This window comes from Mastigoproctus giganteus, chromosome 9 (genome assembly GCF_048544385.1).
Source record: "Mastigoproctus giganteus isolate SK-2022 chromosome 9, ASM4854438v1, whole genome shotgun sequence".
Lineage (NCBI taxonomy): Eukaryota > Metazoa > Arthropoda > Arachnida > Uropygi > Thelyphonidae > Mastigoproctus > Mastigoproctus giganteus.
This window is the reverse complement of record NC_143583.1, coordinates 37,035,316-37,061,466: the sequence shown is the minus strand read 5'-3', so window position 1 is coordinate 37,061,466 and position 26,151 is coordinate 37,035,316. Positions and strand designations below refer to the sequence as shown.

The following is a 26,151-nucleotide window of genomic DNA, read 5'->3' as shown; positions in this document are numbered from 1 at the left end:
ATCAGTGGTTTCTCATTTATTTTTATTTGATATTTTGAAAGTCATAGTTAATGAAATGGTTTTCAATTTATCAAGAGTTAAATGTTTTTTTATTATTTTTATTATTTTTTTAAAATTTAATAATTAAAAAACTGTCTGACAAATGGCATGCGAGCAGATTTGGGTTATAAGTTGGGTGCAAATGATGGAAGATTGTTCTTTGGCGATTGAAAATAAAACAAACTTAACCTGAATAACATACTAGATTGCTATGATGTCTGCTTTTTTTCCCCCTAATGAACCAGCAAGTGTGGTTAGTCTGCCCTCCTCTTTTATCATACATATATGCATGGTAGTTATCTGTATTCTACTTTCTCAACTAATGCTATTTCATTAATTCTTGACAAGTATATATGTTATGAGATAGTGAGGTTTTTAAAAAAATTTTGCTGTAAAAGAAAAACTGTAATATTAAAAATATTTTAGTAATAATTACTAATTAAGCTTTTTTCCCTTCCTGTTTAGGTCCTATAAAGAATATACCCAAGGTTTTGCTTATATACTCTAATGATAGCAAGGAGCATCAAGATGTCATTTTAAGATTTGCAAGCTTTCTTAAAAAGAAATGTTATATTGATGCAGTTGTTGATGTTTTTGACCTGAAAGATGAGGATAAAAATTCTTGGTTACGAACAAAATTTTCTGAAGTAAATTTCATTATAATTATAATAACGGAAGGTGTTTATCATAAAATCGAAAATAATAACGAACCACAAATTAAAGAAAAATCTCCTTGGGGTGATGTCTGCATTCCTTCTATTGCACTAATAGAAACAAGTCCTGTAAATAAATACAATGTGGTTAAAGTCTATTTTGATTATTCTAAAACAAACCATGTGCCAAATGTTTTAAAAACTCAAGGGAAAACATTTCATTTAATGAAACAGTTGAATAACTTTTTGTGTTATTTACATCATCAGAGCTTCAAATGTCCATGGCTTAAAATCTATCCTCGCATGCCTGGATACGATTTTCTTTCCACTCCAGAAGGATCTTTACTTAATGATGCTATTGAACAGGTTAAAAGTCTTGAACTTGAAATGGAAAACTTAGAGTTGCAACAAAATTTACAACACTTGGTTTTATGTGATAATACTGTCCAAATGACTCACTTGGTTAGTTCAGACTCAGAAAAGGAAGATGAACTATTTTTCTATCCAATGGATGTGCCTCAACCTGAAATATCAGCCCTTTACCCTTGGCTTTCAAAAACAAATGAGTTAAAGGATACTGTTGCTTGCAATGCTCAAAAACTTTAAAAATAAAATCAGCAGTAATGTATAATTAAATATCTCATAAGGTTAACAGATGTGCTAAAAGACTTTATAAGAAGAAAATCTCATTTACTATCCCCATGGCATATTCAAAAACAAAATGAATAGCATACTTATCTAAAGATCATTAAAAATGATCAAGACATGGATGGACCTTAATTGTTAATTATGAAAATGGCTTTGTATAATCAGTATTTACTTATAATGTAACATAAGAATTTATTTTTGAAATTGTATATTTATATATAAGATGTAGATCATTGACAATGTGTTTTTGATTTAGTCCATGCACAGTTTTAGGATTCCTTGTATAATGAACTTCAAGGGACTGTTCAAAATATTTTGTTATACCAAAATTTCATTATATTGAAATCATTAAAAAAATGTAGGATAATTTTTTTTTCTTTTAATATTCTTAATATTAAATACAAATAATTACAGTTATCACAATATACACACATTTTTGTTAGATTTTAATATACCGGGTGGTTATAAAACAAGTTTCCCTATTCGGGAGACCCTAGTGTCAAAACTGTTAGTTAGCGCAGTGAAAATCAGTGGGTATGTCATTTAGGATATGGGGAAGTGATTTGTAGAAGGAAAAAAAATAGTTCAAATTTCTGCCACCAGGAGGAAACAGCACTGCACATGTGTAAAAGTCATTTACTTCAAGACATGCTGCTTATGCAAATGTCATCCTGTTGGATAAAAGCAGAAATGCTGTCAATAACCATTACTGCTCTTACAAAAAAGAACATGTTCTTTTAGTAAACTGTTCTACCAGAATAATAGTACTGCTAATGCAACACTACATGAATATCGGAAACTTAAAGGTTGCGTAAAGGACCTTTGACATTGTCGGTGGGGCTTCGAAACCTAATAAAGAAATTTGAAGCGACAGGGGAATTAGGTGTAATTCCAGGCAGAGGACGACCGCATATCGGAATGGATGAAGTGGCAGTTGCAATGGTTACAATGTGAAACACTACCAATCAGTAATGCCTGCCAGAGGTGTGTCAAGAGACTTGAACCTTCCTTGGTCTACTGTACGTAAAGTGCTTCGAATAATTTTATTCTGGTTCCCGTGCAAGAACTAAAGTCTTGTGATCAGCAACAACAAATAGACTTTGCTCTACAATTGCTGGCTTATCTGGAACTTTATGATACATGGACTCAAATGATCTTGTGGTTTGATGAGGCCACATTTCACTCTTCATTGGGCTGTAAATGCAAAACTGCGAAATATTCTCGTCCATCTACTGTGCATGAAAAACCATTACAAAGTCCACACGTTACAGTATGGTGTGGATTTGTAGCAGAGTTTATAATTGGACCATTTTTTTTTTTTAAGAGTCTACACCTTGTGGCCCTCCCCCATGAGGTATAGGATAACTAGTGCACATCTTCTAAGAGATGTGAACTTGGCACATCCAGGGTCCTGAGCTGGATATAATCATTCTTCGCTTTCTTGGGGATTCCCTTCTACTTCTGACTCTATCTTGGAGTAATTCAGAATTTTTTTTTTTTTTTTGACTGGTGCAAAAGCCTCAGGCTTCCTTGCACCATATGGCTAATGATAATCACATTATATCCGCTCTGCTAGAAAGGCAATGCTCGGAGACCATAGTGTTCATGCAAGATGGTGCCCCTCCCCATGTTGGTCGGCAAGTGAAGGAACTGCTCCGTTCAACCTTCGGAAATGATCTAGAGATTTTCTGCAGATCTCAATTCCTGTGATTTCTGGCTATGGGGATATCTTACCAGTTTAACATGGCAGCATAATAGCTTGTTGATTTGAAAGCAAGCATTAAATGGCATGAGAATCTACGCGAAACAGTGCTGCACGCAGTCCTCCGTTTTCTGAATGTCATCTCAAGTGAAGGAAAGCACATAGAACGATATCTGTAGATTTCTACGTTCTTATATTAAAATCTAATTCTTAGTTGCACCTTCATGATGGTGGGACTGTTAGTAATACTGGGTATAACCACCATGCACAAGCACACTGTGGGTGACTACCCAGGTGTGAACCAACATAAGCAGGGGTCGAGGTATGGCGCCCACACCACATGGAAGATTGCCGCCCTGCTGTGTTACCAGGCTATACTAGGTGGTAGATGACTCTCATCAACCAGTGCAATACCACCACTTTGTTTGTTGGAGGCTTGAAGTGATGGAACCCATATTTAGTCTCAGGAGCTAAGTTCCAGTCAACCCTTCCATCTCTTCCATAATGCCGTATGACTGATGACTTTTGAGGTTATGATGAACATCATGGCGAGATCCAATACTCCTTACATTTCAAGGAAACAGCTCTAAAATGGTGTTCGCAGGCTGGCTGCTAGTTAGTACACTGGATCGTACCTATTGGTAACTCTTTAGGAGGCTTCCGGATCAGCTAGTGTATAATCTTGCTACCTCTACTCTGCCAGATAGTATGTATGTATGCAGGAGGGCATTGTCAAGGCCGCATTATGTCAAGAATCAGGGTGTATATTCTTACCATGTCTGTCATATCCAAAAATTTCATTACTTCATACAGCATTGCCCCCCCCCCCCCACTTTTCCTTACTATTGAATACACCATGAATTGTCAAACTAATAGAGGAAGCTTATCTGCAAAAAGATCTAAACCTCCCAAACACTTCCTAATTCATTTCACAAATATACGTGGTCTCAACGATGTCCATTTCTACTTGCAGTCTGCCAAACCCCATGTGCTTTTTCTGACAGAATCTCAGTTATTGGTTGATTCAACTACTGCTCATCTCAATTGCCCAAATTATTCACTGTATGATTCCTTTCACCTCAAAGGTGGTACTTGTGCATATGTCTGTTCCAATATTCCCTGTCGGAGACTTGGTAATTTGAAATCTCCTCTTTTCGATCTTCTCTGGCTTCAAATCTACCTGATTGTGTCAAATTCATCTGTTGTCTCTACCATTCTCCCAACTCCACTAATCACTTGGAGCTCTTTGACTTCCTCTCTTTGCAACTTGACTTTCTCCAGTCCCACTTTCTTAACAGTGAAGTAATTTTCCTTGGTGATTTTTAATGGCTTCTGTTTTCTAGTCATACAGACCCAGCTGGTCAAGATGCTGAGGCTTTTGCAATTACTAATGACCTTAAAGATATCACAAACAACCCTTCTAAGTACATGGTCAGAGGGGGTGGTCCTTTAGGCACATCAGATCCCAACTTGGTGATTGTCTCTTCTCCAATGGAGCCTTTATCTCATGGCTATTCCCAACCTCATATTGTTTAGCATTAAAAGAATGCCAAGATGGGATGACCTGCGAGATTTCTTTTCTGTTCCTTGGTCGGATTACTGTTTCAAAACATCCGACGTCAACATTTGCTCAGATCATATCGGTGAAATTATTCTTGTAGGAATGGAATCCTTTATTCCACACTCCACTTTAAAATCTTGTCCTTTTATCTAAACCTTGGTTTTCCAATAAATGTGCTAAGGCTGTTCACAAGAAGAACATTGCATATCGTAATTGGCTTGTTTCCAATTCTTCAGTTTCATTTTCTGCCTACACCAAAGCTCACAACAATTGTAAACAGTTATTAATCAGTCCAAACTAGAGTTTGAACAGGCTAAGAGTAGAAAACTTGCTTCTTGCCCTAATGGTAGCCAAGCATTCTGGTCTCTTACCAAAGTTATTGGCTGCAACTTTTGCTCATCTCTGCTCCCACCTCTCTCAAAACCAGATGTTCTGTTGTCACTTCAGCCAAGGATAAAGCTGACCTGCTTGCATCCCATTTTACTTCCAACTCCTATATTAATGATCTTGATAAAACACCTTCTCCTCATACTCCATTCAGTGCCTCCTGTGGTCTTCCATCAAGAGGATGTCAGAAACGATTTTGACCATTCTTGATGCTAACATAGCTCCAGGTCCCGATGGTATTTCTCCACTTGTTCTCGCAACCTGTGCTCCTGTTCTTTGCCGCTCTTTTCACTTTCTTATTCCAAAGGTGTTTTTCCTTTTTCAATGCTACACTGCTCCAATTTGTGCAGCAGTCTTCCATGTGCAACAGTATCAAAAGCCTTTCTAAGATCCAAATATATAATATTAAAGTTATCCCTGCATACAGTTCTTTTGTGACTGCATCATAGTATCCAATTAAATTTGTCAGGCAAGTCTTTCCCTTAACAAAACCATGCTGTGCCCAATTTATAACTGAAGTCTTGCGTGAACAATTTGATTGGATACTATGATGCAGTCACAAAAGAACTGGATGCAGGGAATAACTTTGATATTATATATTTGGATCTTAGAAAGGTTTTGATATTATTGCATGTGGAAGACTGCTGCATAAATTGGAGCATTGGAGGTAAATTGCTGCTATGGATAAAGGGATGGATGAGGGGGAGAAGACAGAGTGGTAATCAATGGACACTGCTCATCGTGGACTGTTATTAGTGAAGTCCCTCAGGGTTCAGTGTTGGGTCCATTATTGTTTTCTGTATTTATAAATGATATTGATGATGGTATATCAAGCTTAATATCCAAGTTTGCAGATGATACAAAGGTTCGCAGGGTTGGTAAGGACACTACTGATGCTATGCTGCTGCAACAGGATCTGGAAAGGTTGAGAGGTGCCAAATGAAGTTTAACATTGACAAATGTAAAGTACTACACATGGGAAACAGCAACCCCAGAGCAACGTATCAACTCTGTGGTACTACACTATAGTGGTAGAGAATGAAAAGGGCCTGGGGGTAATTGTGCAAGCAGATATCAAGTTCTCTGAGCAGTGCAGACAGGCTGCAAGAGTATCTCATGGTGTCTTGTCAATGATATACAGGAATTTTTCTAGCAGGGATAAGGAGGTGATTATTCCTTTGTATAAGGCAATGGTCAGGCCACACCTTGAGTACTGTATACAGGTCTGGAGGCCTCATTTCAAGAAGGATGTAGAGCTCCTGGAAGGAGTATAGAGAAGAGCAACAAGATTAGTGAATGGAACAAATGGTTGCTCTTATGAAGAAAGGTTTAAGTTTTGCAAATTACAGTGTACTAGGCACCGGCGAGGTGATCTGTTAGAGGTGTATAAAGCCTTGAATGGTTTGAGCATGCTCCATGCCAATGGGATTCTTTCACTTGCTCAGAATAATCAACTGAGAGGGCATCAATTCAGATTGAGGAAAGACAGATGTAGGATAGATGTGCGGAAATTTGCCTTTAGCCAGCGGGTAGTTGGTTGGTGGAACAGACTTCCATTCCTTGTGGAAGTTGATAGCCTAAATAAGTTTAAGGCTCAGCTGGACAGGTATTTCGAACAAATGGAGGGGTTAAATGGAAGTGGGGTTTTTTTTTTTTTTTTGGCTGATGCTGCATAAGCTTGCTTTCTTGCATCATATGCCTCTACTAATGCTAAATGATCCTGGAACAGAAATTGAACTCACAGGTCTATAATTACTTGTGTCTTCCTTTGATCCTCCTTTGTGAATTGGGGTGATATTTGCACATCTCCAGTCTATGGGTACCTCCCCTGAGTCCAAAGCTCTCATAATTATGGCTAACGGTTCGCTTACTTCCTTTGCTGCCTCCTTTAATATAACTGGATAGATCCCATCCACCTCGGGTACCTTTTTTATGTTTATCTTCAACCATTTCTCCTCCACTTTCCTCTCAGTTATTACAAAATCATCTAGCTCACTGCCAGAGTTTAATTCACCTCTGGCATTCCCCTCCCTGAATAACTTCTCATGTGTGAATGTAGATGCAAAATACTCATTTAGTTTGTTAGCCACCTGGGCAGGATCATCAACAGTTGAAACATCAATATCCAGTGGACCAATCTGATTCATCCCTCTCCTTCTAGAGTTTACATAGGTAAAGAACTCTTTGCTGTTTTTCTTTGCATTCTTTTGCCAAAGATTTCTCATAATCTGCCTTTGCCTGCCTAATCTCCTTTGTGACTTGGTTACAGACCAGCTTATATCTATCAGAGGCTTCCACGTCACCCATTAATTTATACGTATCCCATGCATTTTTCTTCTCTGCCATATGTCTCATTAGTTCATCTGACATCCATTTAGGCCTAAACCTTGAACAATATTTCTTAGTTGGTATCTAAAGCCTAGTAGCTTCCAAGATAAATTCTTTGAATGCTTCCCATTTTGAATTTGCTGTTGGTAACATCATCAGTTGGTCCCAACTGTATAGAATTTAAGTACTGTCTCAGACCATCGTAGTTGCCTTTATGAAAGCAAAAACCCCTGATGGTAGTTACCTCTTTGAGTAAATTCAGCACAATGTGATCACTGCTACCTAGTGGTTTCTTTATCTGCAGATTCTTAATGCATGAAGAATCACTACTGATAATCAGATCAAGAGTATTACTCCCTCTAGTTGCCTCCTGAACATGCTGATGTAGAAAACAATCATCCAATAAATCCACAAAAGCCTTGCTAGTGTTTGAGTGACCAACCCACAAATTCCAGTCAGTATCTGGGAAATTAAAATCCCCCATATAAGACTGATTTATTGGCCCACTATTTCCCTGTACAGCTTCTTATTATACTCATCAGAGTCATTAGGCCCATAGCACACTCCTCAATTTTGATCTCCCAATGCTTATGTCACACTAAACTGACTCAACACTACACTGTCCAGCAATGTTGACTGGCTTCACTGCCTTGGATTTTGTATTTCTTAACTAATAACATAACCCCTCCTCCTTTCCTATACACATTGTACTCCCCAAAATTTCATTTCTGCATTCCTTATATCTGTGTGACACCACCTCTCTGATGTCCCAACAATATCTGCCTTTGATGTTTTGAGCAATATCTCAAATTCGTTTACCAAACTCGTAGCATTGGTGTACACACAAGTATACATGCACCTGTTCCTATTCTTAGCTACCCTAACACAACCCATGTGTTTACTTATACCTCAGCAACTCCCACAGTCTCTGAAATATCCTGCATCTTGTTTTCCAGGCTGCTGCTGCTCATTCCAATAGAAGCAGTGCAAGAATCACTTCCACATCTGCCAGTGACTACTGTTAATCTATTAGTCCTTGTATCCCCCACCCAAGCTAGCAGTTTTCTGACCCACCTAACCCTGCCTCAATAGCATCAGCAAATATTCTTGCAACCTTTCTATTTAAGTGTATCCCATCCTTGTAGAAGCAGTTTCTCCTGTTAACAAGTACAGACAGGCTGAAAAAAATTCTACCCCTTGAGCCTTGCATAGTCTTTCCAGGGCCGAATTGATCAACAAGGCTCTCATCATATACTCCCTCCTATCATGTCTGGGCAGAATTGCAAACACTTTCAAATTTTCATCATTTGTTAAAACAAACTTGTTACTATTTTAGTGATCTTTTTGTCTGTATCAGTGTCCATCTGCATTGTGTAACAGTTTACTATTGGTTTTTCTTTTCATTCAATAGCAAATCAATTTTTTTTTTTTTTATATTAAAACTAAAAGGAGTCTGACAGTTATGACAAATCTTTGTTTAAAAAGAGGACAAGAGTGACAGAAGGCTAAGCATGTTGTAATGAAGTAGTGTAATAAGTAATGAAATGTCTTCTGTTCTACCCTGACAGCTTCACAACAGAAAATACATTTTTTTTTTCCTATAAACAACAAATCCCTAAATATTTAAAAAACAACAGATGTACAGGTTAGTGTAAATGCATCATCTAAGTATATCTCATATTGTACTACCTCGACTAAGTACCACTTCACCAACAGAAAAGACATTACTTATTCTCGGCCAATACCACATAATGGCACTATTTAAAGCTTATTGGCTTCTCATCAGTGGGTGGGCAGGTACATTTTTGTTGAATGATGACAATCCAGTTATGAAGTATGTATAACTCCACAATATGAGAGATGCTTGATGGTGTGCAAGTAGATTAAACTTAAAAGCATTTTAGGACTAAAGCCTTAGGTTGCAAGTTAACTTCTATGCAGGCTGAAGCTTTATCCCTAAAATGCTTTTAAGTTTAAACAATCCTAATAAATAAAAATACATTATGCAACAGCATAATTCAAGATTCTTCTTACAGGCACATTACAGGGGCTGTTGTGGCCACCAACAAAATCCTCCAACTACATTGATCATGTGCTATACAAGCTGCATTGCAAAATGTTACACCCAAAAGTTCATTGATCCCATCTTTCCACCCAGTTGCAGGTTTTTCTTTTGGAGTTGGTTTTGTTATGGTCTCTGTGGCATCAGATAATGTGGTGGTATGCCATTGCCTACCATATGGCCAATTTTGAAAGGGGCCAGCTTTAATCATAGGAAGAGTCATCATGCATCCCACAAAATACTCTTGAAGAGCAAAGGCGACTACAGCAGAGCCCCACTTAGTGCAGAAGGCTGATTACAACTGGTTTTTGCCTGGTTTCTAGAGGTAGTCTGTGTATATAAACATATATATATTATTCATTAGATTCACACCAGTAGTTATATCTATAGTCAACAAATTTATTCATAAGGTGACACTATTATCCCTCTTCTTCAATGTCCAATATTTCTAGTTGTCTAATATATTTTAAAATAATATTCTCCCAAACCATAAATAATGCAACATTTCCTTACCATAAACATATTTACATGCCAATTTGCACAGTCTTAACCCTCAATGAATACATTCCTTACATTTTAAAATATTCATTCCTCTATTTCAAATTTACACTTTCATATGGCATTAACCGCTGCATAGTCTTCTGTATTCTTTGAACTTTTTTTTTTTTTTTTAGTTATTGGCACATCAGCGTCTATGGCCATAATGCATCTCCCAAGGTTTTTGGATTTTACTGTGATCCAAGCCCGAGGTGGGATTCGAACCCGTGACCTTTAGGTTTCCAGGCAGGTATTTTACCCTCCTGGCTAGCCCGGTTGACTTTCGAACACACTTAACTGCTAAACTTATTTTAATCCTAAATATTTACCACACAGATATAAAATGTGTCTAATGAATCCTCTGTACCTCTTATGTACAGTAAGATGTATTTACAGTTTTTTTTATGCTTCAACCACCAAATTCAAGATACAATAAGTTATTCAAATGCTACCTTAACTAGCATTCTAAACCATTGCAATCAATCAACCAAAAATTCCCATCCAACACTAGTGATGTGGAATGGTAGCCATTTTATTTACTTTTTATTCCTCCACTCAATTGTTACTAGTTATAATAAATATACAACTTTAAAAATATTGAACTGACTGCCATTATCTTCCACAATAAATGCTTAATATATATTAAAAACTTGTGCAGTTTCATCAAAAACTTTTGATTTAGATTTCTCTATCCCTTTTCTGTCAAAGAACAGAAAGACGAAAAAGTTAACGGAAAGATGAAATGTAAGTAGATGATCAGTTAGGGAATGTTTGGAAGAAAGGTGGAGTTACGACAAAGTTGATAAGTGACAGGTCATTAATTTTGAAGAATTAATGTCAAGAAAGTGCCAGGTCCTGATTGTATTTCTCCACTTCCTTTCAACACCCATGCTCTTTAGCTTACTCCTGTTGTGTGCTACATTTTTTACACTTTCTTATTCCACTGGTGTTTTTCTTCCTCCTTGCAAATTGCCCATATCCAGCCAGTTCTTTAAAAAGGGTGACAAATCCCTCCTCTTATTATCATCCCATTATGTTTACCTTTACTCTATCTAAAGTAATGGCAAAAATCCATTAACCACCAATTCTTAAACTACCTTGAAACCTTTCATCTGACCAATGAACACCAATATGGATTCCACTGGTGCATTCTACTATTATATACTGGCTTATGTTAACCATCTATGGACAGATTCAAAGGAAAAGTTTGGTGAAAGTCAAGCAGCTGCTCTTGCCATTTCAAAGGCTTATGATTGTTTGGCAATAAAGGACTTCTAAACCAGCTTCCAATTTTTTTTTATAGTTGGGTATCCAGTTTTTCTTTCTGACCACTATGAGTGATGGAAGACCTCTACCTTCTCCACAAATGCTAGTGTTCAGTTTTCTCCCACTCTTTTATATTAATGACCTTTCATTTACTGGATATACTACCCATAGTTTTGCTGATGATAGCACATTGCATTCAACTTTCCAGTTTGAGAAACTGCTTCAACTTCTCAAATATTCACTACCAGCTCCTTAAGTGCTGATCTCCAGGTAATTTTCCAGCTGAGAAAAGAACTTAATTCCAGTCCTTCCAAAATTCAGTCATATCTCATGTCTTGCAAAAAGTTGCTTTTCCTATCTTTTTTTCAACAAAACTCAGATTTCTAGACAAAATCTCATATCCCTACTGGGATTACTCTGACTTCTAATCTCTTGGCATGCACATCACAAATATTGCTTCCTCCATATCTAAAAAACTGGGTTTTTTTCTTTTGCTCTTGGTGTTACTTGTCTTCTAAACATCTACTCACTTTGGAGAAATATCAAAATCTGCCCTACCATGGAATATTATTCCTACATCTGGGGCAATGTCCCCATAACCTCTCTCTAGACTTCTAGATGTGGTTCTCAAGTGCAGCCACCAGCCAACTTTCATAAATATCAAAATTAACAAAATAATTTATATAAAGAATGACCTTCACCAAAAATAACTTTTCTTAGAAGCATACAACTACTATTAACATTGCAACACTGATATCTTACATTTGCAAGTTCTTGTAAAACGTTGAAAAGCGCAGTCTTAATAAATTTAAGGGAATGGTATGGAGACATGATTGTTTGTTCAGAGTACCAGTGTTTTAATAAATGTACTAGATTTTAAAAACCTACAAAAATTTGCCAACTTTGTTTTCTAATTATCAGAGGATGCCAACACACTGCTTTAAACTGAAAGATACATAGCTCTAAAATTGGCCACAAAAGTTGGATGTAAATTTCATTAATTTGAATAGAAATTGTGGATGTAATAATTTCATTCCCTTAAATTTATTAAGACTGTACTTTTCAACATTTTATAAGAACTTGCAAATGCATGATATCAGCGATGCAACATTAATAGTAGTTGCATGCTTCTAAGAAAAGTTTTTTGGTGAAGGTTGTTCTTTATTGCATGCAGCAACTGTCTTATATTATCCCCTAAGTTAGAGCACATGAAGTTCTGCACTTCAATATCATGGAGCAATTATCTGTACAGTAAGTATATAAATACAGTAGTGGCATTCCAGCCAAGGGTGGTTGTTATTTGGTTTTTAGGAGCATTAGCAACTAAGGCCATATTGCTCCAGGGATATGCAGTGGTCATGGGCTGTATGTTCATCAAGAGGTAGTCATCAGCAAAACTGTAATTAAGTGCATGGATGACATGGAATTGACAATTCAAAGTATTCTAAACTCAATCAACACAAGTACTATGTTACTAAACAATTTTAGTGCATTATGCAACAATAATAAAAAGCATAGTGTATTAATTATAATCACACAAGATGGTTAAGTTTTGATGCTAGTGTTTGGCCTCTTTGTGAACTGTATGAAAGTGTTTTAAGTGCATTGGAACCTAATTGTAAAGGTTTAGTGAAAAGACTGCAAAACAGTGTTGTGCGTGGCTTATTATTTTTAAAGACTTTTACTAAGGCTGAGTTCCATAACTAAGCAAGCAACTGGACAATTATTGATGCAATACTTATAACTGATAAACTTAAAAATATCTCAAATGATCTTATACATCAACCTCAGAGGGATGAGCTTTTTCTTTAAATATTATATCTAACAGAACAGTTAGAAATCTTTAAACATTGAACTGAATGCATGATTTCAAGAATTTGATTTCTTTAAATCTGTTTCTTAATGTTTCCCTTTCAAGGAATGGAAAGTTTTGAATTATTAAACAGACTATTCTAATCAGCTGGACAAATGTGAAATTCTCCTTAATGGAAATTTGTAATGATAAATTGAAAATGTTTTTATCATTGAAAACCTCTACAATGGTCTCATTTTGGGCAGATTGTATAACAATTCAAGCAAACAAAGAATTATATATGGTAGCTTACATTTATCGATATTTCTAACAGTTTACTGTGAGGAAGCTTTTAGTACACTGCATTTAATTAAAAGTATTGCAACCAGTTAACAGACAAGTAAATAAATAAATTCTGTTTATACTCCAGCATGACAACCAAGTCAGTAGAGTTTACAATAAATCGTCAATACACATATTTATTAGTCACGGGCTTGAACCCCGGTCCACTCAAGGAACGCATGCTATGCACTCTCGCTCCTGACCACTGGGCTACGTCAGGCAGCAATGAGACTAGCATTGGAAGATAGAACCGAAAGTGAATTTCCTTTTGAAAAATTACAGTAAATAGTTTATTATATTAAACTAAAAACAGTTTGCTTTTCATATATGTTTTGGAGTATTATGTATTGTTGTATGGTTTTGTGTTTACCATTTTAATAAATTCATTTTTTTTGAATGTTTGTAGATTTTTTACTATACATTAGATTACCTGAAGCTTAAAAAACCAGGACAAGGTGCTTGACTATTTAACCCATGCAATTAACAAGAAAGATTCAATTATTTCTTACTATAATTTGGTTACATACAAAAAGAAAATTCAGAAACTTAAATACCACAATGATATTTGACCACTCGTCTGATTTTTTTTTTTTTTTATTTGCAGTTTAATAGAGTATTACAGTAGTTACAATTTTACAAAACAAAAATATATACATTTCTCAGCTGACTTCAGGATAGAATCTTAAATTACAACTTTATTTTTAGTTGGTTTTTACAATCACTAGGAATTTATTATTCTATGCATATAAATTCAATCTAATTATCATTGTTATAGGTAAAATAAATGTCTTAAAAAAAAAAGGGATTGTGTAGCCACCAGCTAAACTTGAGGCCATTTTTACAGCCACCAGAAAATTTTTGAGAACCCCTATTCTAGACTATTCAAAAGAAAGCAGTCATGTTAATTAACAGGCCATCTCTTATGAAGTCTCTACACTGTGTCAAATGTTCTGTTTCTACCACATACCTCTTCTATAGATTTTTCCTGGACACTGTTCTTCTAAATTGGCTTATGTAAGTGTCTCTCTCTCTCACACACAGTCCAACTTCAAACTCACAGAATCAAATTTTCTTCATTTATCCCTTCAACTTCCATTTTCTGGAACCACCCTTAACACATTTCCTGAAAATCACAATCTACAGCAATTGAAGGCTGAAGTTAACTACAGTAAACCCCCGCTATCTGTATTTGTGGTTTCGCGATCACTGATTTAATATAAAATGAAACCTAAAAAATGAATTTTAAATTGCCATAAATATAATCCGCCATAAAAAAACATGGGCGTGGCTAAAATTATCTTTCCTGGTCAAAACAGCACTCAGTGGGTGGGGGGAGGGGTGACAAAATTGCGAGCGTGGATGTTTTTTGCTAATCCTTGTTCAGTATGTGTTATGTGCTTGCAATGGAAGTTTTTGTCGTTTGCTTTTAATTTATGCTTATAAATTGAATAAATTTGTCAATTTATAAGCTTACAAAAGTGATAAATCCACCGTTTTGCAGTGTAAAACAGACTTTGAGTGTTAACGGACAAAAGTGACTTTATTGTGGACAAGTTCTTTTTAACCCATACAAAAATGTCTACGAATAACAAGAGAAATGTGAAAATATCAAAGAAGGCAATGACATTAGCAAATAAAATTGAGTTATTAGACAAAATTTCTAATGGTGAAAGTGTTTCCTCAGTGGCAAAACATAAAATCAATGAGTCAACAGTACAATCAATCAAAATCTGAAGAAAAAAATCCACCATAGTGTCCAGGAAAATGCAGTAATTGCTTCAAAAATTTGCTCTGTAACTCATGTTAAATTAGAAAAAATGGAAAAAGCTTTAAATCTGTGGATAGAAGACCAAACTCAAAATAAAATTCCATCAAGTTCACTCATCATTCGTGAAAAGGCAAAACTCCTTTATCAACACTTTAGCGAAACTGGCAATAGCACTGGTGGGATAAGTTTTTTAGCTAGCAAAAACGCTGGTTTGAAAGGTTTGTTTGAAATTTCTAATAAATATTACATTTAATATTAAATTGTTTCTTATTTTCATTTCGATGCCATATGCTTGCATTTCACTATGTACTGTCTATGTACATATAATACATAGACAAAATTTTAGACTAGTTTTTCTTATATATTTCATACTTTGGAACGGAACCCCTTTATTACTATGGTAGCCATAACTCAGTATTCGCGTTTTCAGTATTCGTGACATTTCTCAGGAACGTAACCCCCGCGAATAGTGGGGGTTTACTGTATTTCTCAACCTTCAATCCATGCACAGTACTATAGATTCTAATACCTTTCATTTTGGGGTTTTCATAAAAAAAGTGTGCCTACCCTTTTGGATAGAGTGTAGGAGTTATGTTGTGAGGGCACTACCTCAGATATGGAAACTATTCTTTTTTTTTTTGTAAGGTCCATAGCTGTTTAGAAGAAAGGTACCAAGAGAAAAAGGGGGCCAAATTAGACTGCAGTGGGGGCAACCCTATTAGGAACCCCCTTGCCATGCTGACATGTTTGTTACATTGCTTTAAAATTGGAAATGAAAGTAATAGCACGTGGGGAATCTGCACTAGGACATACACTGGAACTGGTTTGGGAGGCCTATTGAAAGCAGATAACTTTACAGGCTGTGAGGGTGTTATCCACCATGAATATAATGAAAAGGGAGAAACTATTAATAAAGACTTCTTTACGCATTGCAGTTCTGAGACTATTATAGAAAAAGATTGGAAATATGGAAAAATTCATGGTTGCTTTGCCATGAAAATGGACTGTTGTATTCATTGTTACTTGTACAGTTTTTTTTTGGCCAAATATAAAAATCACTCAAGACCAACAATCCCCATTCACCAAGTATGACATTATGTGACTTGTTTCTTATAAAACAAAAACACTGAAATGACATTGATCTGATAAAATGCAAACAATAGAGTAATACTCTGGCTTGGCTTTCTGCAATTTCAAAATCACCTTTGCATAAGTACTACTTTCAAGAATGTAAAATCATTTAATATTTAATGAAAGGACTGGGGGTTCTAATGTACCTTCACTATATAAAAAACACAAGGCTAATATAAAACCTTCCTGATGCCATGACAGCTATTTAAAGTCCTGTTCAGTTGTTCAAGTTTAGCTTGTACAAAAACATGACTCTGGCTTAGAGCTAAGCTATTTTAATAGTGATTTGTCTTTGAAATTTATAGTACATTTCTATATTCTCACCAGATAGGTTACCTTCAGCCAGCAAGTGGTTGATTGTTGGAACAGGCTTCCATCTGTTGTGGAAGTGGATGGATTGAATAAATTCAGGGAGAACTAGACAAATTCTTGGAGGGTACAGATGGGTGAACTGGTTATTTTTATTTTTTTTATTTATTTTTTTTATTTTTGGCTGATGCTATATAAGCTTGCTTTCTTGCACATTTGCCATTACTACTGTTGAAGAAAAAGTAGTAGTGGCAAATGATTTACCATACCTCAGCATTTAGGGAGAAGGATGTCAGTTCTGTTATACAAGTCAATGGCAAGACCATTTGGAATATTATATAATGCTACATCCAGTTATTAATTTCACTTCAGATTGCCATGATGAAAATGAAGTTTACATTTACTACAATTTAAGCATAATTACCATTTTTTAAAACTATTATACAATTCTTCCAAGTCTTTCTGTAGTCACATACGCTGGTTCTCACTGTTAACTGTCATGACAAACTTACCACTGGCAAACCAAAGGCCATAAGCACAGAATCCAGTGAGAGAAACTCATACTAGTCCATTTGGAGCACTGCTCATTTATAGCCAGTGTCTTCTACCAATTAACCATCCCTTTATCTATTGTAGCAGCTTACTCCCAGTGCTGTACTTTTTCAGCCTACAAGCAAGAAAATTGTGAGATTGTGTAAAAAGTTACAAATTAAAATTGTCATGAGTGGCCATTCTTCAGAATGGAGTAGGTCTCTTAAGGTTCAATGCTGGAACTGCTCATATCCAGTTTTCTTATATAATATCAATGAAGGGAATAAAAAAAAAAAGTGATGTGGAAATTTACATGTGATACAAGATCTAGAGGGTGGTTAATTGTTCAAAATAGGCCAAGCTCCTTCAGCATAATTTGGATGCAAATCTGCTCTGAAAAATGGCATTTACATTTCAATGCTATTGAATGTAAGGTTCGACATTATGAAAATAACATCAGAATAAACAGATGGGATAGAGCCAAATGGTGGTGGAGGAGGCACTTGGGTGTTATAATCAGACATGAAGGTTACTATGCAGTGTAAACATTACTAAAAGGGTTCATATTAGTAATTTACCATACCTCAGCATTTAGGAAGGATGTCATAGTTCTGTTATACGAGTCAATGGTAAGACTATTTGGAATATTATGTTCAGGTACAAAAGTTAGATATAAAGAAATGAGTTAATGAGCTTCTTAAAAGAAAAAGAAGTGGGTTATAGAGCTTGGATATTTGATGTGGGGAATTCTGATTGAGCTTTATGCAATGTAAACATACTAGGGTGGGGTGACAAAATGAAAGACTGGCATTTTAAAACTGAAACAAGAACACAATGTGGTGGAATTATTTCCAAGAAAGCTAGATGGGATGCAACTGCACTTAAAGACTAAAACCAGACTATGTATATTTACATCAGCAGGAAAAAAGATTTCTCTAGTTTGAAACAAAATAATATTAAAAAAATAAACTTTTACTGAAATTTTAGATTTCAGTGAAAAGATACAGAAGAATAAAGTAAGCAGTAATACTGGAGAAGGAACTGAGAAATATCTTAATAAATGAACACATCTGCTAAGCCCAAGACATTAAGAGACATTTCAGTTTAGCAAGCTGCTTACGTTAGTTAGTGGACCTTTTGTGAATAGTCTGATTTTTGATGAATTTAGACTTTAGTGGGCTAAATATACAAACAAGAACTTTAGCCCACAAGCAGAAAAATAGTGAATGGAAGTCAGATTTAGCATAGAAACACTGATGTGTTACAATAGCAAACAGTATATGGAGTATAAGTAATTTGGATGATTGTGCTGGTTGAATTTCAATTCAAACTTTATATTTAAATGAGAATGTTCAGTATGTAATCAACTGCAAAACAAAGAGCATGAAAACATTTTCAGTATATAACAAAATATTTTATTTTTTCATACATTTGTTCGTCTAGGCCTCATCTAACAAATTGCTGAAAAGTAAGGCACTAAAAATTATAATACAGATATAGTAAATTTGTTTTTGAAATGCTCATCACGACTTTAAAAGAATCACAGTCAAAATTCACTGTTGCTTGGTAGAAAAGTAGAAAGGCACTTTTTTTTAAAATTAAAATCCTATTCTTCCTCTTAAGTTTTATGGAATGGTATTTGTTGCTATTGCTATTGGCCAGGTAACTGGACCTTTAGCAATAATGTCTGAAAGATTGTCACGAATTTGAATAAATTGTCTCTTGAATTCCAAGCCATCACCCTATTGAAGGATAGATAAAAAATTGAATTACCAACATTATTTAGAAAATTTATGATAAATAACATTTATTAATTCTGTAAAAGAAATGCACTGACAAGGAGAGTAATTGTGTTATCTTCAATTTATTTTTATTTGTTTAGGATAAAGAAATTTTCAAATGAAGCAAAATAACAAAGCAGTATGACCCCCTACCCCATATTTAGAAACTCCAGAGAAATTTTTCCTTGTTCCTTATTGTTGCATGAATTGTCAACCTGCAGTGGCTTAGAGATTAAGATTTCATATTTCAATTTTTTTTTTCATTTTCAAATTTCTAAACTAATTCACTATAAGACTGACTCAGCAGTTATGCAGTAGCCGATTTTCATTATTAAATTTAGGAAAATTATGTAAGCATGTTTCATTCTTTATTACTTACACTTGATAATTGGTTTTTAATGGTTATTAAAAAGTACAGAGTTGGATAGAAACAGAATTTGTAGTTTTTCTGAATGACTAATTAAAATAGTTTACATTTTTTTTGTTTTTATGGTGAATTACTGAACTATATACAAGGGGAAAAAAAAAAAAAAAAATTAGGAACAAGAAATATTTAGTGTAGGTGAGTACTGAACCGGCAGGCTCTGGACTGGTAAACTTTGCTTCAACCCTGGACCACAATGACAATAGGCAATTAGTATTGATAAGAAGAAAAGCAAACTTATTCTTACAATTTCCTTTGACAGGGAAGATATGTGGAGTCATACTACTTGGTCATTTTGCTTCATTCAAGGAATGATTTATTTAACCTCATGAGGTTAAATAAATCAAGAATTGCACAATTGTGCACACCCCTTGTTAGATAATTCACACTAATGAAACTGTATATAGAAGTTAAGCCACATACATAAAAAATGTGGACTTCTTAAATCAACTGAATTGCAAACGAAATATTCATACCAAACAATACAAAGCTTTTCCCCTATTCTCTTATATTACAAATTATTCAATTAATCATTTCATGTAATGTCAACCAAATGCACTCTTAACTGCACACCCTATACACAAAAACAGTTTAATGTACATAGTTTCAAAAGTCAAAATATATTCTTTCTTCACTTACAAGTATTAAGCATGGCAATATTCTAATCATAATACAACTAAACAGCAAATTAATTTTCTAAACTATATAAAATGAGTCATTAGATTTAATTAATCAGATGAAATGCTTGCCTATTCAACATTTCTTATAAAAAAAGAAATAATGCAATTATATAAATAATATTTTAGGACAAGAACCAGAAAATATTCCAGCAATAGACTGATAAAATCAAAAGGCTGAGCAACAAAAAAAATAAATTAAAATAAAACTAGATCCTTGACTACTTTTTTTCCCCTCTCAATTTAAATAGTTTGAGCACAAAAAATAGAAATACTTGGAACCTTTTCCTACCAACAAGCATGTTCAATACACCAAATAATATTGCATTACTTTTTCAAATTTAACTCTGGGTTCTATCAACAATGGCAAAATTGAGGTCTCTTCACAATTTTGCCAACAAACTGTTAGTAACTGGCTAAGTAAAAGTAAACTATGGTGCTCATTAAGAACTAAATTTAAGTTTACTGAAACCTGGAAAGGAATTATACCACACAGTATATCCAATATATTGAATTGGCTTATCTAATGAGATATTTTGAACCCATTTTTACAGTGTTCTACAATTATGTGGAACTTCAGGCAACAATTCTTGAAGTCTTTTGAGGGAAAAACATAAGAATCCAACTTTCAATGGTTACATTTGTGTTTTGAAATGTTTGAGGCTTAGGTTTAGAAAAAAAATTTTTATTAGCAAAATCATCACTTTAAATTACAGTATAGTATAACACTATTCTGTAGCCGAGTGGTCAGGAGCAGGAGTACAGTAGCACATGCTCCTTGAGTAGACTGGGATTCAAGCCCCTGACTGCTAAATATGGTTGATCTGCCAACCCACACTGGACCAGCGTGGCAGATTATAGTCCATTTCCCTCAACATGAATTGTTGAGAAGGCTTCCACATCCTACAGTGGGTTGATAATGGCTGCAGTTTTTTTTTTTTTTTAAATTACTTTCATTGTATAGTATGCTGTAAGAAGTGGAAACTAATTAACAATGTGGTTTAACTTATACTTAATTGTTCAAAATGTTATCCACATCAGCTTGGATTAACAGTCTGGCTCATTTTGACAGGAAATATGACACCTCAAAGAACTATGGCATTTTTAATGCATCTTGCAGCATCAAAATTTACTGCACTAGTTTTTTTGATTGTGCCCACCTTGTTTAGCATACAATTCTATACAATCTCATTGGGTTGAAACACAGTGGCCAATATGGTGTACTGTACTAGTGAATCCACTACCCAGACAACTGTTCATTCAGATACCATGTAATGTTTCTATTAAAATGGACTGCTCTATTATTCTGGTAAACATGAAACTGGTAACAATTTCAATGGCAGTCACTATTGCCAAACTTCTACACAAACATGCATATCTGTGTATTTATCACTGAAATGTGTAAACAGTATGTTCACACTATTTGCTAGCTCAGTGCTGCACTGGCTTGAGTGCATGTTTCTGCAATTATCCATGCTTGCTGTATGCATAATTGCTACACTTCAAATACTTAGTTCCATAATTGTTGAGATTTGGATCCTTGCTAATATATTTTTCACTCTGAATGACCTCAGAATTACCTCCTGAAGCTAACAGTCATAGCATTGTGTGTGTGATTTTAATCAATTGTAAGAATAAAAAGCAACTGCATCATACAAGCTGTTACACAAAAACAGCTTTTTTGTCAGCTCAGACAGCAGCTCATTGCTTACCAGACCCCTCTCCACAATTTCTGGACTTAATAACTGATACTAAAAAAGAAATCTGGAACATCATTAGATCAAAAAATAGTAAAAAAAAAAAATCTTTAATGAGATCAAATCTTCAGTTATGCATCATTCTTCAAGAATATGCAGTTGAAGATTTGATCATTATCTCTTGATCACAAATGAAGTTTGGCACATTGACAAGAGTTGCACCAAATTTGTATTTCTGCCACATGAGATAATAAGGGCTTTGATTATTAAATTAAAATCTTCAGTTTGAATTAGGCATACATGTTTTAAAAATTAATACTTATTATTACTCCTGACATTGTCTATATGACCAACTTTTATCACACACCACTATTTCTTGAAAAGTGGTCATGTGCCACCACAGCAGGTCAACATTTTCTGCAACTATTATGAAAGTAGCATAAAAGTTCTTATGCCCAATGTTATATTCTAATGCAAACTTCTGAAAATTAAGAGCATTTTTAAAAAATATTTTCCTTTTAATCTGAACTAAAGTCAAGTTTGTTCTGCCTTAATAAGAAGGTGCATTGGGCCAAGTTGTTTAGAATGAGCAGCATGACTGCTAAGGTTGCAAAATGCCAATACATAGTTACTGTAAATTGGTTATTTGGTCTGTTTGTGGGATGAAAAATCATTTTCCAAGAGAAAGAAAATATCTGACCTACACTTGATTAACACAGCCATCGTTTAGAAAAGTACACAAGTTGTGTTGAGATTCAGACCCACAAAGAAACCTTTTCCATGTAGTGTGAAAAAAAAAAGTGATCATAAATGCTGCACAAACTATAAGGAGAATTTCCATGTCATTTGTAGTCAATATGTAAGGTATATAGCACAACTAGTCTAATTCAATTAGAGTTGAAAAGAGACAATGTAAATATCTTCTGTGATATTTACAATTTAGAAAATACTTACACGTGAAAGCCTGAAATCCACTAGAATTTTGTCCTGCATTTCAATTAAATTGGCTTTGAAAATTAACTGATTTTTTCTTCTGTCCTGTGTATAAACTGTTATCTGTAATTTTACAAATAAAAATTATAAAGTACATATTGCTATTATACAATATTTTATTTGATTAAGAACAATTTATCCAACCAAAAATTATAAACCCAAAGAAATAACAGTATTATAAAAGTATCAAGAGAAAGAAAGAAAAATTAATGTGTTAGAGTATATAATCATTCATTTCAGAAGCAGAAGCCTCTTGTTTGCAGATAATGAATCTGTTGATATTCTTCCCTCACTGGGTTAGCCAGCTATTGAACAGACATAGCTGTACTTCAGAACGAGTTCAGTAATTGCAAGCACTTAATATAACAGTGGTATGCTGTATCATGAAAAATTGCACAAGTGTAGGGAGTAAACCTAGGTAAGTGCATACTATGGATATTAACAAGTTAGTATCCATGTAGTGCATTATATTTCAGGCATGTTGGCAAATAGTAAGAATTCAAGATTCATAAAAAACCAACTTACACACAAACCAAAAGCATTTTGTTTCTGCACATCTATAACACTGCCTATTTATTCTTCCAGTCAGCACATGGCAACAAACAATATCCAGTGCTTCAGCTATAGTGTATATGGATAGCATATATATAATGTCAAATAGCCTATATGCTTGTCATTTGTGTGGACCTCTATTTTATTGCCTCCTGAGCTCTTGCCCACATGCAACTAATTCTCAGCAGTGATTGTATCAGAAACCTTTCTTGGTTAGTATGTTATCAACATAAATACAACCACAATCTACACAAATCAAAATGATGACTTTGACCCTTGGGTGGGGGCAGAAACCATCTCCAAGGGTGGGGACAGAATCCCTGCCCCACCATGAGGAGGTAGGTCTCCCCATCTAGGAAACCTATACCCATTAACATGATTGAACTCTATCAATGAAATAAACAAAATAAAGCAATTCTGCCATAAGGCTTTATGCATATGGAGCAAGCATCCATCAGCTCTGGCCCTGCTCAAGCCTGGTGGGAGAAGGGACTCTAAAATAACAATGAATTTTAATTCATTTAGACCTGGGAATTACCCCAGTCAAACAATATCTCAAACTGCAAACCACTCATAAGTCCACAGTCCATTATCTTGATAATCACGTTAGGAGTACAAACCAGTTACAGACAGCCTCTGGCTGCAAAAAAAAATCAAATATTAAGATTTACACCTGGCAGGGGGCCCAAATGCTCAAACCCAAGCAACAGACAAAACATGCCTAAGGTGACAAGTCCATCGGCCATCTGCAGGCAAGGCCCGACACATTAATACATTTGTATGCTTCACTAGCCCTCAAGAGTATCAAGAAACTCCCTGCACTAACCAGGGACCATCCAGCACTCTTGAGCACCAACCTGCAGGTACTAGACTATACACCATAGTCTAGTCCTTTTAAGACTAATGCCTAGCATACCTTATCCACTGTAGTGTGCTCAAAGGTCCTTGAGGTTGTCACAGACATTCTCTCAGATATGCCAGACAAACTGTACTTGCTACCAGGTAGTCTAAAATGCTGATGGAACTGATATTCAGGTGACACTCAAGTCAAGTGGACCCAATTTTGGCAAAGTCCGGATGGTCTGTGACAGCCAAATCCTCTGCTTGCACCTTCACTATTGTGGGACTGTTAGTAATCCTGGGTATAACCTCCATGCACGAGCACATGGTGGGTGACCACCGTGTGAACCAATGTAAGCAGGGGTTGAGGTGCAGCACCCACACCACATGGAGGAATGCCACCCCTCTGTGTTACCAGGCAGTAACAAGTAGTAGATGACTCATCAACTGGTGCAATACCACCACCACCTTGCTTATTGGAGGCTTGAAGTGGTGGAACTCATGTTTAGTCCCCAGAGCTAAGTTCCGGAGAACCCTTCCATCTCTTCCATCATGCAGTATGATTGATGACTTTTGAGGTTATGATGAACATCTTGGCAAGATCTAATCTTCCTTACATTTCAAGGGTACAGCTTTAAAATAGTGTTTGCAGGCCGGCCACTAGTTAGTACACCTGACCAAACCTCTTGGTAACTCTAGGAGGCTTCTGACTCAGCTAGTGTATAATCTTGCTACCTCTACTCTGCCAAGATAGTGACTGGAGGGAGTCCGAGTAGTGTGTATGTGGGGGGGGGGCATTGTAGAGGCCACATTATGTCAAGGATCTGGGTATATTCTTACCATGCATATGCCATATCCAAAAATTTCATTACTTCATACAGCATGTCCCACCCACTTTTTCTTACTATTCAACACACCATGAATTGTCAAACTAATAGAGCAAGCTTATCTGCAAAAAGGTCCAAACCTCCCAAACACTTCCTAATTCATTTCACAAATATACGTGGCCTCAATTCTAATCTCACTAATTTCCATTTCCACTTGCATCTGCCAAACGCCATGTATTTTTTTCTGACTGAATCTCAGTTATCAGTTGATTCAACTACTGCTAATCTCAGTTGACAAAATTATTCACAGTACGATTCCTTTCGCCTCAAAAGGTGGTACTTGTGAGTATGTCTGTTCCGATATTCCCTGTCAGAAACTTGGGAATTTGGAATCTTCTCTGGCTTAAAATCTCTCTACCTCATTGTGTCAAATTCGTCTGTTGTCTCTACCGTTCTCCCAACTCCACTAATCACTTGGAGCTCTGACTGCCTCTTTGCAACTTGACTTTCTATAGTCAAACTTTCCTAACAGTGAGGCAATTTTCCTTGGTGATTAATGTTCACAACTCCAGTTGGTTTGTTTTCTAGTCACACCGACCCAGCTAGTAGATGCTGAGGCTTTTGCAATTACTAATGACCTTGCACAGTTTGTTCATTTACCTACAAGAATACCAGACAATCTTAATCATACAGCCAACACGCTTGATCTTTTTCTCACAAACAACCCTTCTAAGTACACGGTCGAAGTGAGAGGTCCTTTAGGCACCTCAGATCACAACTTGGTGATTGTCTCTTCTCCAATGGAGCCTTTATGTCATGGCTAATCCCAACCTCTTATTGTTTGGAATTACAAGATTGCAAAATGGGATGGCTTGCAAGATTTCTTTTCCTTGGTCGGATTACCATTTCAAAACTTCTAAAAATCAGCGTTTGCTCAGGTCGTGTCAGTGAAATTATTCTTGCAGGAATGGAATCCTGCATTCCACACTCCATTTTAAAATCTTGTCCTTTATCGTACCTTGGTTTTCCAAAAAATGTGCTAGGGCTGTTCAAGAGAAGAATGTTGCATATCATAATTGGCTTGTTTCTAATTCTTCAGTGTCATTTTCTGCCTACACCAAAGTTTGCAACAATTGTAAAGCAGTTATTAATCAGTCCAAACTAGAGTTTGAACAGGCTAAGAGTAGAAAACTTGCTTCTTGCCCTAATGGTAGCCAAGCATTCTGGTCTCTTGCTATTGGCCACAAATTTTGACCATCTGCTCCCACCTCTGTCCAAACCAGATGGTTCTGTTGTCACTTCAG

At 35.6% G+C, this 26,151-nt stretch overlaps 2 protein-coding genes across 3 annotated transcripts in view; one reads left to right on the top strand and one right to left on the bottom strand.

The window, feature by feature from the left end:
* Window positions 1-1,298, top strand: part of LOC150080150 (uncharacterized) — a 121,938-nt gene extending 120,640 nt beyond the window's left edge. Inside the window, exon 8 of the mRNA XM_090380630.1 lies at window positions 505-1,298. Within this exon, the coding sequence (XP_090236756.1) occupies window positions 505-1,298 (794 nt within the window). The remainder of the gene's footprint in view (window positions 1-504) is intronic.
* Window positions 1,299-18,591: 17,293 nt separating this feature from the next.
* grp (serine/threonine-protein kinase grp) overlaps window positions 18,592-26,151 on the bottom strand; it is a 121,712-nt gene continuing 114,152 nt past the window's right edge. Inside the window, exons 13-14 of one of the 2 annotated variants that reach the window (XM_090382071.1) lie at window positions 22,590-22,691; window positions 18,592-18,798 (exon numbers count right to left, since the gene is read on the bottom strand). In XM_090382071.1, coding sequence (XP_090238197.1) covers window positions 18,682-18,798; window positions 22,590-22,691 — 219 coding nt within the window. In that variant the 3' untranslated portion in view covers window positions 18,592-18,681. The remainder of the gene's footprint in view (window positions 18,799-22,589; window positions 22,692-26,151) is intronic. The other variant, XM_090382069.1, reaches the window with a different exon arrangement.